At 48.1% G+C, this 17,457-nt stretch overlaps 1 protein-coding gene across 1 annotated transcript in view; it reads left to right on the top strand.

Moving 5' to 3' along the window:
• LOC148525140 (integrin alpha-M-like) overlaps positions 1-17,457 on the top strand; it is a 130,014-nt gene that overhangs the window by 89,659 nt on the left and 22,898 nt on the right. Inside the window, exons 18-22 of the mRNA XM_088471174.1 lie at positions 277-356; positions 5,253-5,336; positions 10,674-10,740; positions 12,950-13,057; positions 16,489-16,572. Coding sequence (XP_088327300.1) covers positions 277-356; positions 5,253-5,336; positions 10,674-10,740; positions 12,950-13,057; positions 16,489-16,572 — 423 coding nt within the window. The remainder of the gene's footprint in view (positions 1-276; positions 357-5,252; positions 5,337-10,673; positions 10,741-12,949; positions 13,058-16,488; positions 16,573-17,457) is intronic.

The following is a 17,457-nucleotide window of genomic DNA, read 5'->3' as shown; positions in this document are numbered from 1 at the left end:
TATCTTCTCCCCTCACAGATGTCACGAACGCCCCAATCCCTGTCACACGTACTGTATACAATGTATCTTCTCCCCTCACAGATGTCACTAACGGCCCAATCCTTGTCACACGTACTGTATACAATGTATCTTCTCCCCTCACACGTACTGTATACAATGTATCTTCTCCCCTCACAGATGTCACTAATGCCCCAATCCTTGTCACACGTACTGTATACAATGTATCTTCTCCCCTCACAGATGACCCTAACACCCACGTTCTCTGGTCTCTTCCAGGTGATCTTCATGGTCAGCTTTCATGTTGCATCGAGGGCTGATTTGGGAGACAGTCTAACTATGACGGCCAATGTGACCAGGTGACCAAATAATACACATGTATAAGGCCTAGCTCACATGGGTAATGAATGCTGCTCCACCAGAACAACATATAGGGAAAGCGCCCATGTGGAAGGGCCCAAATCACTGCGCCCAGTATTGTGCATAACATATACACTATGAGGGCGCACAAAACTCAGAGGTGGGAGATTTGCCGTTTATTGCTAAGTCGTAAGAAGCATATTTATTCTCTCTCCCTCTCTCTTTCTTCCTTCCTTCTTCCAATATGGATTAATTTCCAATTAGTGCCTTTATTTATTATTATTATTATTATTATTATTATTATTTATTTCCAGTTATTTATTACTAGCTAATCTATCTACTGGTTCTGGACTGGAACCTATATCAACACCCAACACTGTGTATTCAGCCTGTGGCCACAAGATTATATCAAAATTAGAAAATGACAATATCACACAGTAGCAGAGTTATAAACATATTACAGATCTGTGATACATAACTTTGCAATTTCTCCAATCTTGAACGTCAAAAATTATTTTCGCCCCTGATAGACGGCTGCTGCCATTCAGTTGTGACTTCCCATTAGGGACCTTATAGCTTCTATTACGCTACGCGTTACGTCTCCACATGACTTCATCAGGGGTATCTTGTAGTGTGAATTAAAAAGGGGGATCTTAATAATGCACATGTCAGTACTACAAATATTGCATTATATACAAAACATTTTTATTTAAAAAAATTTAAATAAAGACATCTCATCATGAATAATTCCAATATATACCTTAGTACCAATAGTACAGAATGGAAAGAGAGAGAGAGGTGTCAGAACCGACCGTGCTGCTAGTCCACCAGATAATCTAATGTAGTTATTACATCGAGGAAACATCGCAACTATCAATCCCAGAAGAAATACTTCTTAATGATCACAATAAATACCACTAGATTAGGGATGGGCAATAAGCCACCCCCCAGCTGTTGAAGAACTACACATCCCAGCATGCCTTGCCACAGATTTGCTAGTTGTCCATGCTAAAACTGTTGCAAGGCATGCTGGGAATTGTAGTTCATCAACAGCTGGAGGGACGCTTATTGTACACCCCTGCACTAGATCCTATAGTGTGAATTTAAACCTTTCATCTTGTATATTAATGGTAACTATACTGCACATACCCCTTTCAAAATAATGTATATATTGATAATAATATCACTTTCCGCCTATGTGTATCCTTAGTATTAGTATAACAAATTAGTGCATAATGATTAATTTCATTTACACACCTGACACTTGTGCACAATAGCAGCCAAATGGTCCATATACAACAATATTAACCTAACAGAATATTACGAGTATTTCTTAGTGTATCATTAAATAACCACTACCGGGACTCATAGCTTATTGCATAGCGCACAGGTTCTCAAACTCCGTCCTCAGGACCTCAAACAGTGCATGTTTTCCAGGTCTCCTCACAGAATCACAAGTGAGATAATGAATGTGTCAGTGAGTAATGAATACACCTGTGCACCTGCTGGGTGACCTGGGAAATGTGTCAGTGAGTAATGAGTACACCTGTGCTCCTGCTGGGTGACCTGGGAAATGTGTCAGTGAGTAATGACTACACCTGTGCACCTGCTGGGTGACCTGGGAAATGTGTCAGTGATTAATGACTACACCTGTGCTCCTGCTGGGTGACCTGGGAAATGTGTTAGTGAGTAATGATTACACCTGTGCTCCTGCTGGGTGACCTGGGAAATGTGTCAGTGAGTAATGAATACACCTGGGCACCTGCTGGGTGACCTGGGAAATGTGTCAGTGAGTAATGACTACACCTGTGCACCTGCTGGGTGACCTGGGAAATGTGTCAGTGAGTAATGACTACACCTGTGCTCCTGCTGGGTGACCTGGGAAATGTGTCAGTGAGTAATGACTACACCTGTGCACCTGCTGGGTGACCTGGGAAATGTGTCAGTGAGTAATGAATACACCTGGGCACCTGCTGGGTGACCTGGGAAATGTGTCAGTGAGTAATGAATACACCTGTGTACCTGCTGGGTGACCTGGGAAATGTGTTAGTGAGTAATGACTACACCTGTGCACCTGCTGGGTGACCTGGGAAATGTGTCAGTGAGTAATGACTACACCTGTGCTCCTGCTGGGTGACCTGGGAAATGTGTCAGTGAGTAATGACTACACCTGTGCACCTGCTGGGTGACCTGGGAAATGTGTTAGTGAGTAATGATTACACCTGTGCTCCTGCTGGGTGACCTGGGAAATGTGTCAGTGAGTAATGAATACACCTGTGCACCTGCTCGGTGACCTGGGAAATGTCAGTGAGTAATGAATACACCTGTACACATGCTGGGTGACCTGGGAAATGTGTCAGTGAGTAATGAATACACCTGTACACATGCTGGGTGACCTGGGAAATGTGTCAGTGAGTAATGAATACACCTGTGCTCCTGCTGGGTGACCTGGGTAATGTGTCAGTGAGTAATGACTACACCTGTGCTCCTGCTGGGTGACCTGGGTAATGTGTCAGTGAGTAATGGCTACACCTGTGCATCTGCTGGGTGACCTGGGTAATGTGTCAGTGAGTAATGACTACACCTGTGCACCTGCTGGGTGACCTGGGTAATGTGTCAGTGAGTAATGACTACACCTGTGCTCCTGCTGGGTGACCTGGGAAATGTGACTTGTTTGGGTACTTGAGGACCGAGTTTGAGAACCTCTGGCATAGACCAATGATAAAATCACAATATCGTATCCCTTTATAATGGCTAAATTGTAAATGGAGGGGATATATGGAGTATTAATGACATAATTATTGCAAATTAGGGAAAGATAGTATACGAGGGCATAATGAACACACATGGAGATATATCAGTAGTATAAATTAGTGAAGGATAATATATAAGACGCACACACAGAATAATAACCATACATTGAGCCTTTCCAATGATATAATAATACATGGAGCCACATCAGTAGTATAGATTAGTGATCTAATTGTATGAGAACCATACTGTACAGAGAATAGTAAGCTTACATGGAGCTATTCAAATTGTACAATAAATGTCATATTTATTTATTATATATAGGATGCAGTCACATTACCGGCGGCCGGAATGCTGGCTGTCAAAAGCCCGACACAGGTCTAAAGATAGGCATCGAAATCATGATGCCTATCTTTATCCTGATGCTGAGGTAAGGGGTAGGCACCTCTGGGGGGGAGGTTAGGGTTAGGTACCTCTGGGGGGGAGGTTAGGGTTAGGTACCTCTGGGGGGGAGGTTAGGGTTAGGCACCTCTGGGGGGGGAGGTTAGGGTTAGGCACCTCTGGGGGGGGGAGGTTAGGGTTAGGCACCTCTGGGGGGGAGGGAGGTTAGGGTTAGGCACCTCTGGGGGGGGGGAGGTTAGGGTTAGGCACCTCTGGGGGGGGGGGAGGTTAGGGTTAGGCACCTCAGGAGGGGGAGAGGTTAGGGTTAGGCACCTATGGGGGGGGAGGTTAGGGTTAGGCACCTATGGGGGGGAGGTTAGGGTTAGGCACCTATGGGGGGGGAGGTTAGGGTTAGGCACCTATGGGGGGGGAGGTTTTGGTTAGGTACCACTAAGGGAGGGTTAGGGCTAGGTACCACTAAGGGAGGGTTAGGGTTAGTGGGGGGAGAGGGGAAGGTTAGGGTACTCACCTGTCGGGATTCTTCACGATTGGGATGCCAGCGTCGGTGTTTTGACTGCCGACAATCCATTCCATTATAAGAGATGTCTGGTTCAGTTTTACTAGGATATGTTCGGATCTCAAAAACGGCATCATATTGGCTATCCGGCTATCACGTGTTTTGGATAGCCAATAAGAGAAATCCGAACTTGCGATAATTTGTCAATAAGCACCGAATAAAACTGAACCCGCAGAAATGACTACTACTTGGGCTATTATCTTTTTATGTATATTTATTGATCATACTATTATTAAATACTTTTTGAATCATTCATTTGTATGTATCATGACCATTCTATTGGTGCATTTGGTTGTCAATCAAGTAGAAATTTAGCGCTGCTATTTTCTCAATTTTTGGTGCTTCTGATTAATTTACTCCCTGCTTCACTCATATTGGTGAGGACCCTAATTGATGCAAGGTGCGGTTTATAGGACCACATTCTGTAAAGCTGGTTTGTGCTCAATTATACCTCTTTTCCACCAAAAACCCAGGTCCCACCTGGGTTTTTGGACATGGTTCCAACCCTGGTCAGACCCTGGTCAGATCCATTTACACTGCACCTTCGATCTGGGTTACTCCCAGGTCAGCCCTGTTCACACTGAACATAAAAAGTCATAAAAAGTGGTCATAAAAAGTGGGAGGTGACTGCTCCACAACCACCAATCAGCTCATTTTAGGCATGACCCAGGTCGGATAACCCGGGTCGCACTGTTTACACTGCACAATTACCCGGGTCCATCCTGGGTCCAGCCCTGGTAGCTACCTGGGTTGGATTGCTGGGTCACTTGACCTGGGTTATTTTTCAGAGACCCTTTTACACTGAGCTGCAACCCGGGTAAACCCAGCAAAAACCCATGTTTTTGCTCTGGTGTAAAAGGGGTATTATACTGCATTTTGGATCATTTATACACCAGGAATGTACATTGTGTGTTACTAAAGGCATCTATTGAAGATTAATCCATATTGGAATAAATAATTTTAACTCTTAATAGATATTCATTTTTATCACTTATTGCAGCAATAAAAGGCGACACTCCCCCCTCTGAGTTTTGTGCGCCGTCTCAGATTATTTTTTGGCTATGTTTTTTTAGATCTTGCTAACAGGAGACCCATTGCGGGGAGCAGCCATTAGTCTAATATTGGCGCAGGATAAGGGTATTTTTGAATTGATAAAAGTGTGATAATTATTTTTTTCTTCCCATAGTGATAATCAGGGGGTTATGAGTGATCTAATGAGGTCTTCATCTCAAATAAGGGTGCTGTACGCAATCTATGTGACCATCAGCAGGTGAGTGAGAGAGTCAGAAGACACACTTATGTCATTCGAGACTAAAGGTCCCCATACATCAGCAATCGATTGGGGCAATTTGCATTTTATGTATAAAAATCGGCAGTGTACGGGGTTCACAGATCGCAGATTTCAACCAAAAGTGATTGGGATTATTAAATCAGGTTGTCCAAAATGTTGGCTGTCACAGATGGATTGGGGCTGTAGATTGTTAGTGTATGGAGATGATCAGCAGATCTGCAGACCGTTACTAGTAAAATGATGGAGCCTTTCAAGATTGGCAGCACTTTCTTTGCTGAAAATGTTCTGCGAATCACTGAATAAGATCTGTAATGTAATGTATGGGCGCAGATTGCTAGATTAGGAAATCCTAACTTCGGGAAACAAATCTTCAAATTATTCAATTGTGGTTTTCAGATTGCTGATGTATGGGGGCCTATAGTCATTGCCTCAGATTGCTGATGTATGGGGGCCTATAGTCATTGCCTCAGATTGCTGATGTATGGGGGCCTATAGTCATTGCCTCAGATTGCTGATGTATGTGGGCCTATAGTCATTGCCTCAGATTGCTGATGTATGGGGCCTATAGTCATTGCCTCAGATTGCTGATGTATGAGGCCTATAGTCATTGCCTCAGATTGCTGATGTATGGGGCCTATAGTCATTGCCTCAGATTGCTGATGTAGGGGGGCCTATAGTCATTGCCTCAGATTGCTGATGTAGGGGGGCCTATAGTCATTGCCTCAGATTGCTGATTTAGGGGGGCCTATAGTCATTGCCTCAGATTGCTGATGTATGGGGGCCTATAGTTATTGCCTCAGATTGCTGATGTATGGGGGCCTATAGTTATTGCCTCAGATTGCTGATGTGTGGGGGCCTATAGTCATTGCCTCAGATTGCTGATGTATGGGGGCCTATAGTCATTCCCTCAGAATGCTGATGTATGAGGCCTATAGTCATTGCCTCAGATTGCTGATGTATGGGGCCTATAGTCATTGCCTCAGATTGCTGATGTACGGGGGCCTATAGTCATTGCCTCAGATTGCTGATGTATGGGGGCCTATAGTCATTGCCTCAGATTGCTGATGTAGGGGGGCCTATAGTCATTGCCTCAGATTGCTGATGTATGGGGGCCTATAGTCATTGCCTCAGATTGCTGATGTATGGGGACCTATAGTCATTGCCTCAGATTGCTGATGTATGGGGGCCTATAGTCATTGCCTCAGATTGCTGATGTATGGGGGCCTATAGTCATTGCCTCAGATTGCTGATGTATGGGGGCCTATAGTCATTGCCTCAGATTGCTGATGTATGGGGGCCTATAGTCATTGCCTCAGATTGCTGATGTATGGGGGCCTATAGTCATTGCCTCAGATTGCTGATGTATTGGGGCCTATAGTCATTGCCTCAGATTGCTGATGTATGGGGGCCTATAGTCATTGCCTCAGATTGCTGATGTATTGGGGCCTATAGTCATTGCCTCAGATTGCTGATGTATTGGGGCCTATAGTCATTGCCTCAGATTGCTGATGTATTGGGGCCTATAGTCATTGCCTCTGATTCTGATGTATGGGGGCTATAGTCATTGCCTCAGATTGCTGATGTATGAGGCCTATAGTCATTGCCTCAGATTGCTGATGTATGGGATCCTATAGTCATTGCCTCAGATTGATGATGTATCGGGGCCTATAGTCATTGCCTCAGATTGATGATGTATGGGGGCCTATAGTCATTGCCTCAGATTGATGATGTATGGGGGCCTATAGTCATTGCCTCAGATTGCTGATATATGGGGGGGCCTATAGTCATTGCCTCAGATTGCTGATGTATGGGGGCCTATAGTCATTGCCTCAGATTGCTGATGTATGGGGGCCTATAGTCATTGCCTCTGATTGCTGATGTATGGGGGCCTATAGCCATTGCCTCTGATTGCTGATGTATGGGGGCCTATAGTCATTGCCTCAGATTGCTGATGTATGGGGGCCTATAGTCATTGCCTCAGATTGCTAATGTATGAGGGGCCTATAGTCATTGGCTCAAATTGCTGATGTATGGGGGCCTATAGTCATTGGCTCAGATTGCTGATGTATGGGGTCTATAGTCATTGCCTCAGATTGCTGATTTATGACAGAGACAGTAAGGTTAGAAGGTGACCACTCCTGATGGGTTCTGGCTGTTGGCCCCAGCGCTGCGTGACAAGATAACGTTCTAAAGTGGACAAGCACAAAATGTCCAGTGATTGGGGCATGGCGGGGAAGATCCATAATTATCTGACTGGGATTCTCAGGTTTTGCACTAGTATTGGTGGCTTTTTATAGTTATCCCAAGCAGTTTGATTCCGACATATTAATGTCTGCCAATCTAATACCCCTTTTCCACCAAAATTCCGGGTCTGACCTGGAGTTGGAACAGGGTTCCTATCTGGATCAGACCCGGAATTTAGCTGACGCCAACTCGGGATACCACAGTCGGGTCTGCATAGACCCGGCTTTCCTGGCGTGAAAGTGGACGCTTGGAGACGACGTCATCTCCAAGCGCCACTGAAGCCGGATCAATTGGCCGGCTTGCGGCGCACTGCAGGTCATCAAGACCGGAGTGCGCCATACACACAGCAGGGTTTCACGGGCTATGCCCATGTTAAACCCTGCTATTTACCTGGGTTGTATTGCCGGGTCACACGACCCGGCGATCCAACCCTCACCCCTTTTACACCAAGGAGCTGCCCGGGTTAACCCTGCAATAACCCGGGTATTAGCTCCGGTGTAAAAGGGGTATAAGAGACAGAACTAATGAGACCTGAGACAGAAGCCACAAATTACATAATTACACAGAGAAAACAAAAGGGGAGAGGGCCTTGCTCAAGGGGGAATATGGGTGGATGCAAGAAGGAGATGTGCAAAGACTGGGGACATCAGAGGTGGGAGAATGAATAGGAGGATAAGTATGTTTGAATATAGAGATTAATCATAGTGACATGCTGAAAGGCTCGGAGGCTGGGCGCAAGTCTATTTGGGCATTTGAGGGCATTCAAGGAGATGGGAGCAGCATAGCATAAATCCTGAAGATGGGAGTGGGAAGCGGTGATCAGGGAGGAGGTGAGGCAGCAGTCATTGGAAGCATGAAGTGGGTGGGAGGAAGTGTATGGAAAGGAGGCTGGAGATGGGAGTGGGAAGCGGTGATCAGGGAGGAGGTGAGGCAGCAGTCAATGGAAGTGTGAAGTGGGTGGGAGGAAGTGTATGGGAAGGAGGCTGGAGATGGGGGAGTGGGAAGCGGTGATCAGGGAGGAGGTGAGGCAGCAGTCATTGGAAGTGTGAAGTGGGTGGAGGAAGTGTATGGAAAGGAGGTTGGAGATGGGAGTGGGAAGCGGTGGTCAGGGAGGAGGTGAGGCAGCAGTCATTGGAAGCATGAAGTGGGTGGGAGGAAGTGTATGGGAAGGAGGCTGGAGATGGGAGTGGGAAGCGGTGATCAGGGAGGAGGTGAGGCAGCAGTCATTGGAAGTATGAAGTGGGTGGGAGGAAGTGTATGGGAAGGAGGCTGGAGATGGGAGTGGGAAGCGGTGATCAGGGAGGAGGTAAGGCAGCAGTCAATGGAAGTGTGAAGTGGGTGGGAGGAAGTGTATGGGAAGGAGGCTGGAGATGTAGGAAGAACAGTTGTTCAGAGCTTTGTAGGCAACTTGGTTCTGAATGGTTCAGGAAGACAATGAAAGGACTGGAAAAGGGCTGCAACTGTCTTTCCCGGCCATCTCTTCCTGGATATCCCAGCACTTTATTAAACTTAAAATGTCTAAGACTGAGCTGATCATCTTCCCACCCTCCAGTATAACCTAATTTCCCACCATTTCTTTATCAATTGACGGCACAACCATCTCATCTAGTCCCAAAGTGCACTGTCTTGGAGTCATCCTGGACTCCTCCCTCTCCTTCATACCACATATCCAGCACCTCTCACAGTCCTTCTGTTTCCATCACAAAAATATTTCTAGGATCAGACCCTTTCTCACCCAGCATGCTAATGAGACCCTCATCCACTCACACGTCATCTCCAGATTGAACTGCTGTAACCTCCTCCTATCTGGCCTCCCCAGCTCCCATCTCTCTCCTCTCCAATCTGTGCTCAATGCTGCTGCTCGGCTCATCTTCCCCTCCAAACGTTCTACATCTGTCTCCCTTCTCCTACAAGCCCTACATCTGCCTCCCCTCTCCTACAAGGCCTACATCTGCCTCCCCTCTCCTACAAGCACTACATCTGCCCCCCCTCTCCTACAAGCCCTACATCTGCCTCCCCTCTCCTACAAGCCCTACATCTGCCTCCCCTCTCCTACAAGCCCTACATCTGCCTCCCCTCTCCTACAAGCCCTACATCTGCCTCCCCTCTCCTACAAGCCCTACATCTGCCTCCCCTCTCCTACAAGCCCTACATCTGCCTCCCCTCTCCTACAAGCCCTACATCTGCCTCCCCTCTCCTACAAGCCCTACATCTGTCTCCCCTCTCCTACATCTGCTTCCCCTCTCCTACAGGCCCTACATCTGCCCTCCCCTCTCCTACAAGCCCTACATCTGCCTCCCCTCTCCTACAAGCCCTACATCTGACTCCCCTTCCCCTTCAGAACCCAAATGAAGCTTCCCGCTTACAGTGCGCTCACCTATTCCTCTCCCATTTACATCTCTGACCTTATTTTCCTTCACACTCCCACCCACTTCACTCAACTAATGCCCGTCGCCTGTCCTGCCAACTGATTTCCTCTTCCTACTCCCGCCTCCAAGATTTTGCCCGCTCTGCTCCCTACCTCTGCAAGTCTCCCCCTCTCCCTATCAGACTCTGCACAAATCTTCAAACGGGCTCTCAAGACTCCCTACTTCATCACAGCCTTCCAGCTCTCATTGTAACCCGCTGCTTCTTGCTCCTTCCTCCCTGACTACCACATCTGTGTCATACCTGTTAGTCTGTCCCTCCCATATAGAATGTAAGCTCTAATGATCAGGGTCCTCTTCCCCCGTGTACTTCTCCTTACTTATACTTTCATCTACTCCACACTCCCCACAAGGGCACCAAAAACTTGGCTGCCTATGCCCTGCTGCTTATTTTGAGAGTTATGATAATTAATGCAGCAATGTGTATAAACCAGGTCCTTATCCTGCATTGTATTGTACTGTAAGTCACTGGTTTCTTATTCACTTATTTGTTTATGTACTTTGTAAAGTGCTGCGGAACCTTTAAGGAGCCATATAAAGGATAATAATATACAGAAGTGATGAGACACATGGAATAAGACTGTCCTCTCTCTGTATTAGAGCGCTATGACATATACAATGCACCCACTATTTGTACTTGTTACAGTCTAGAGGAATCCAGCAAATATCACAACTATTCCTCCAGTGACTCCAGCGTGCAACATGTGTACAAGGTAATAATATGTGTACAAGGTAATAACATGTGTACAAGGTAATAACATGTGTACAAGGTAATAACATGTGTACAAGGTAAGAATTAGCAAGTCCAAGGTAAAAGCATGTACATACCTCCTAACATGACTGATTTCAAAAGGAACAAAATGCTCTGCTCCCTGACTTCCCTCTTAAGCTGACCACACATCTAAAGATTATCTGTCCAACCAGCCAACTAGTTGATTGGTTGGAATGAAAATCTGGTAAGGGATGAAAGCAAATGACAATCAGCAATTTGCTCCCAAACGCTGGAAAATGGACAAAAACTGTTGTTGAACAAATTGTTTAGATCAAACATTTAACAAACTTGTCTGATGACCATTTTCAACTGTTTTCTGGCATTTAGGAGCAAATTGCTGATCATCAGTTACTCCCATACATTACCAGATTCTCATTCCAACCATGCAACTAGTTGGCTGGTTGGATGCAAGTTGGTCTAGTGTGTGGCCAGCTTTAATGTATGATTGCCATCCCCTGTGGTGAGACAACTTTGTTATATATTCACTAATTCAACACAGGTGACGGCAATCATACATTTGGAGGGAATTCCATGAGCAGAGCATTTTGTCTCTCCTGGAATCAGTCATGTTGGGAGCTATGTATCTGTGTTCAAGGTAAACACATACTTGTAAAATGAATGGATATATGTGTACTATGTGCATATTTTAGGGTCAGTGGAGAATCAGTAAGTTCAGATTAATTCCAGCAGAAGCAGGTGATACACCAGTGTTTTTGTGTCATATTCAAGGAAACAAATTACATTCAGGGAAGAGGGAGGAGAGACCTACACGCAGGGGTACGGGCGGGGAAGAGGGAGGAGAGACATACACGCAGGGGTATGGGCGGGGAAGAGGGAGGAGAGACCTACACGCAGGGGTACGGGCGGGGAAGAGGGAGGAGAGACATACACGCAGGGGTACGGACGGGGAAGAGGGAGGAGAGACGTACGGGCGGGGAAGAGGGAGGAGAGACGTACACGCAGGGGTACGGGCGGGGAAGAGGGAGGAGAGACGTACACGCAGGGGTACGGGGAGGGAAGAGGGAGGAGAGACGTACGTGCAGGGGTACGGGCGGGGAAGAGGGAGGAGAGACGTACGGGCAGGGAATAGTGAGGAGAGACATACGGGCAGGGAATAGTGAGGAGAGACATACGTGCAGGGGTACGGGCAGGGAATAGTGAGGAGAGACGTACATGCAGGGAAGAGGGAGGAGAGACATACATGCAGGGGTATGGGGAGGGATGAGTTTTAACATTAATACCTCTGACATGTAAAGTGAATAACATTAGTTTGTTACAATGGCACCTATCAAAGAATGGGATATATTAGACAGCAAGTGACCAATCCGTTCTGGAAGTTGATGTGTTGGAAGTAGGAAAAGTGAACACGTGTAAGGATCTGAGTGATTGTGACAAGGGCCAAATTGTGACGACCGGGTGAGAGAATCTCCCAAATAGCTGGTCTTATGGGGTGTTCCTGATAGGCTGTAGTTAGTACGAGTACCTACCATAAGTGGTCTAAGGAAGGACAGCAAGTGTACTGGCAATAGGGTTATGGGCGGCCAAGGCTCATTAATGCACATGGAGAGGGCTAGCCTGTCTGGTCCTATCCCACAGAGGAGCTGCTGTAGCACAAACTGCTGACAAGGCTAATACTGGCTGTGATAGAACACGCAGAGCATCGCAGCTTATAGCCGCAGACCAGTCACAGTGCCCATGCTGACCCCTGTCCACTGCCAAATGCTGCACCTACAATGGACAGATGAGGGCCAGAACATAAATATATATAATATGTATACTCTTAGACCTACGGATTGGACTGGACGCTGCATTTCATTGCTCTTGTATTAACAACTATAAACTAGGGATGTGCAGGCTCGGATAGGTTCGAGTTTGCACGTGGAGTTCGGATTTTTCCCTCCAAAAAAACGGAACTCAGAAAGAGGCAAAACGTCATCTTACATGGACGAACATCATCATTCCTGGACAAAAGTCCTGGAATGATGATGTTCGTCCATGTAAGATGACGTTTTGCCTCTTTCTGAGTTCCGTTTTTTTGGAGGGAAAAATCCGAACTCCACGTGCAAACTCGAACCTATCCGAGCCTGCACATCCCTACTATAAACACACATTTCTATGTCAGACTTTCCATATTACTTTCCCATCCACAGGTCAATAATCTGGGGGATCGCCGGCTGCCTCTCTCCGTCATATTCCTGGTCCCGATTAGACTGGGGGACTCTCCTGTCTGGGAGGGGACAAATATCACCAGCTCACAGGTATCTAGTGCAGTATCTACAGTACATGTCCTTATATCTGGTGTCACCTTCATCTATCGCTCATTACCACACCCACATGCAGTGATGGGGTTGGCCGGGGGGCAGGGCGCCATGTGCCCCCAGGGCTGCAGCGTCATGCGGGCCGCGGGCAGTCTGTGTCACTGTGACACAGACTGCACCGCGTGTGTAGCGCTGACCGGACGGAGTTTGGTCAGCGCTACACAAGTGACAAACACACAGCCGCCGGCTCCGGCAGCTGTGTATTTGTTTTGATCAGGGAGGAGCAGATGGTGATGGCGGGAGCGGGGATTCAGGTAAGTGTTTTTTTTTTTTTTTTTTTACTACGTGTGTCTACAGGGGGGGGGGGGCTGGCACTACAAGGAGGAGACCACTACTGGGGGCACCACAAGGGGGCAACCACTACTGGGGGCACTACAAGGGGGAGACCACTACTGGGGGCACCACAAGGGGGCAACCACTACTGGAGGCACTGCAAGGGAGGGACTACTACTAATGGGGGCAATACAAGGGGGAGACTACTACTACTGGGGGCAATACAAAGGGGGTACCACTACTGGGGGCACTACAAGAGGGAGGGACAACTACTGGGGGCACTACAAGAGTGAGGGACCACTACTGGGGGCACTACAGGGGGGGCACTACAAGTGGGGACCACTACTGGGGATTATAACTGGGGGCATGTCAAGGGGGGGACTACTACTGGGGGCACTACAAGGGGGGGACTAATACTACAAGGGAGGACTACTACTGGGGCACTACTACTATTATGGGCACTACAAGGGGAGGGGACAACTACTAGGGGCACTACATAGGGGGGAGGGGACAACCACTGGGGGCACTGCATTGAGACCGCTGCTGGGGGCTCTATAAAAAGGGCAATACTGGGGGTACTGCATAGGGGGACTACAACTGGGACCACTATTTAAGGGGCACTGCATAAGGGTTACCACAATTGGGGGCACTGCATGGAGTGTGGACTGCTACTGGGGGCACTATATAAGGAGCACTGCATAGGGGGTACCACTACTGGGGGCACTATATAAGGGGCTTACTACTGGGGGCACAAGGGGCACTGCACAGGGCGGACCACTACTGGGGGCACTGTATAAGGGGCACTGCATAGGAGGGATCACTACTGGGGGCACTAATGGAGGCCTGCATAAGGGGGTCCTCTCCTGGGGCACAGGGGGGCACTGCAAATGGGCACCACGACGGGGCTGACCCTAATCTCTATTTTTACTTTACATTAATCCCATATGGACACGCCTCCTCCCTGGAACACTTGAGGGGGGGGCGCCGTAGCCCGCACGTTCTTTGGGCACCCTGGCTACACGCTACTCCTCTGCCAGGGGCGCCTGCATACATTTGCCCCCATTCTAAAAGTTGCCAGCCAGCCCCTGCCCACATGTCTCTGATACCTCCTACCTCTACCTGCTGCCTCCCCCAGCTCCCACTACTAGTCCCAGCAGTATCACCTATGTCATGTATCTGGCAGCATCTATCGCTCATTACCACACCCACATATCTCTGATACCTCCTACCTGTACCTGCTGTCTCCCCCAGCACCCACTACTAGTCCCAGCAGTATCACCTATGTCATGTATCTGGCAGCATCTATCACTCATTACCACACCCACATATCTCTGATACCTCCTATCTGTACCTGGTGTCTCCCCCAGCAACCTCTATTACATTTGCAGAATGGGTCCTTCAATATCACAAGCAGTCCCCCTATGCCTTTGCCTGATTGATAGGTAAAGTCGTTTGCGGTGCAGAGTGGGGAAGGTCTATGTTCCCAGATACGGGGGTGTTGTCCCCATTTCCTGGGAAAGACTAGGTCAGGGTCTGTGTCCATGGACGCAGACCCTGGCCCTGAAAGCCTGCCAGCGTGCGTAAGCTGAGGCTCACTAAGCTGGCCGGTGCCGCACAAACCTCAGATGATCACAGATGCTGGCAGCGAGCGTCTCTTTACTTCAGACGCATCCACCAATATTTAAATTTTAGCCGAACGTAATTGTAAAGGCGCTTGTGTGCGGTTCAGCGATTCCATCCAAGGTGGTCTAATGATTACTACACAGATTCCCTGACCATACATTGCTTTGAAGAGCACCCAGAATACATTGGGGCCTATGTTTCATGAAATATTTGGGGCATATTCCCCGAAAACACAGTATTATGGGGATACCCGCAAATATTTAGCATCACCTTAATCTATGAAGGAGACGGCAGCGGGGTTCTCCGATATCTGCTGCTGTACCGACAGCAACCACAGCCCCCATAGGTGTTTATAGGGGGTGCGATGCAATTGGATTTACCAAGCTCTTTAATGTGAAGGTTTCTGGAGATTCCCCCCGCAGCTTACATCAGCTGAAAATGGCGCAGCCACTGTAGCCTATTGGATACATATAGTAACATTAACCATGAGAGTGTTCCTAAGGAAACCCTCTGCAGGAATTGATGCCGCGCAGGTGTGGTCAGTAGGCCGCTCAGGTGTGGTCAGTAGGCCGCTCAGGTGTGGTCAGTAGGCCGCTCAGGTGTGGTCAGTAGATGGCGCAGGTGTGGTCAGTAGACGGCGCAGGTGTGGTCAGTACACCGCGCATGCACAGGATATCCGGCTGATGCAGTCTCTTCACTGGGTGCACATCGCAGGGACGGGCTCCTCTCGTTGCTCTGTGTCCTTGTGTGTTTTTGTGCTATATAATACATCTGGGCGGTATGATCGCATACTGCAATGTGCTTTCAGGCGCTATTTGACATTGATAAATGGGCACCATACAGTTAAAAAAAAGGTTGTCCATCTAATTAATAGCCCTTTAGAAAATTAGGGCTCCCAGCTCCTGCTTGGCTGTATTTTATCTTGAAGGTAAAAGACAGCTCCTGATTGGACGATCCCCCCCCCCCCTCTACTAGAGTATATAACACGGCTTTTCTTTTTCTGCCTTCTTTATTGGCTGAATGGTACAATCCTGATTAGTCTGATTGCAGCTTTATTGTGGCCCAGATGCACCTTTGTTGCTCCTATTTATTTCCAGCGTGCTTTCAGCCATTTTTTATTGCGGAGCTGATTACATCTGATGTCTTCCGTTAAAGAGAGAATGGATGGTGACTCTTGGCAGTGTGCGTGTAAAGATGGCGGCTTTTAGCCCAGTTTTATTGTAGTTCATTCATTCGCAACTCAGCGGAAAATTGTAAAAGAAATCTGACACAAAATGCAATATTCTGGCTTGTGCATTTCTGAGCTGGACAAAATGTCTGAAATACGGTAAGTGAAGGGTATATATTTAATGCTAGATGATGCCCTCTGCCGCAGGCTGCCATGTTATCGCAGCTGTCTTGTATTAGGTTGTCTCTTAGAAAATATCTGATTTGTTGCGTATTTAATGCCTGTGTTCATCCTCCTCCCTTTGTAGCCGCAGATTACTACGTGCACCACGATGGGTGAGACAGCAGGAGCAGGAAATTACCAGGAGCTCTTGAAAACCAATCCAATTCTGGTAAGCTTCAGAATCTGTTTTCAGGTCATTCATCCTCACCTGAAGAGCTTACAATCTTCAAGGATTAGCAGTGGAAAACCTCCTCTGCAACTAACTGAAGACCTAGAGGTCTATATACTGTGATCGCCCTGAGACCAAAAATATGTGGGAAGATGGGCAGGGCATGACTCGCTATTGGCTGCAGCACGCAGCCAGCTCCTATTGGCTGCAGCACACAGCCAGCTCCTATTGGCTGCAGCACACAGCCAGCTCCTATTGGCTGCAGCACACAGCCAGCTTCTATTGGCTGCAGCACACAGCCAGCTCCTATTGGCTGCAGCACACAGCCAGCTCCTATTGGCTGCAGCACACAGCCAGCTCCTATTGGCTGCAGCACACAGCCAGCTCCTATTGGCTGCAGCACACAGCCAGCTCCTATTGGCTGCAGCACACAGCCAGCTCCTATTGGCTGCAGCACACAGCCAGCTCCTATTGGCTGCAGCGCACAGCCAGCTCCTATTGGCTGCAGCACACAGCCAGCTCCTATTGGCTGCAGCGCACAGCCAGCTCCTATTGGCTGCAGCGCACAGCCAGCTCCTATTGGCTGCAGCGCACAGCCAGCTCCTATTGGCTGCAGCGCACAGCCAGCTCCTATTGGCTGCAGCGCACAGCCAGCTCCTATTGGCTGCAGCGCACAGCCAGCTCCTATTGGCTGCAGCGCACAGCCAGCTCCTATTGGCTGCAGCGCACAGCCAGCTCCTATTGGCTGCAGCGCACAGCCAGCTCCTATTGGCTGCAGCGCACAGCCAGCTCCTGTAGGCTGCAGCACACAGCCAGCTCCTATAGGCTGCAGTGCTCATAACCAGCTCCTATTGGCTGCAGTGCTCATAACCAGCTCCTATTGGC

The sequence above is a fragment of the Taudactylus pleione genome, unplaced genomic scaffold, assembly GCF_031769625.1.
Source record: "Taudactylus pleione unplaced genomic scaffold, aTauple2 ptg000112l, whole genome shotgun sequence".
Lineage (NCBI taxonomy): Eukaryota > Metazoa > Chordata > Amphibia > Anura > Myobatrachidae > Taudactylus > Taudactylus pleione.
The sequence above is the reverse complement of the archived record's forward strand: the minus strand, read 5'-3'. Positions and strand labels throughout refer to the sequence as shown.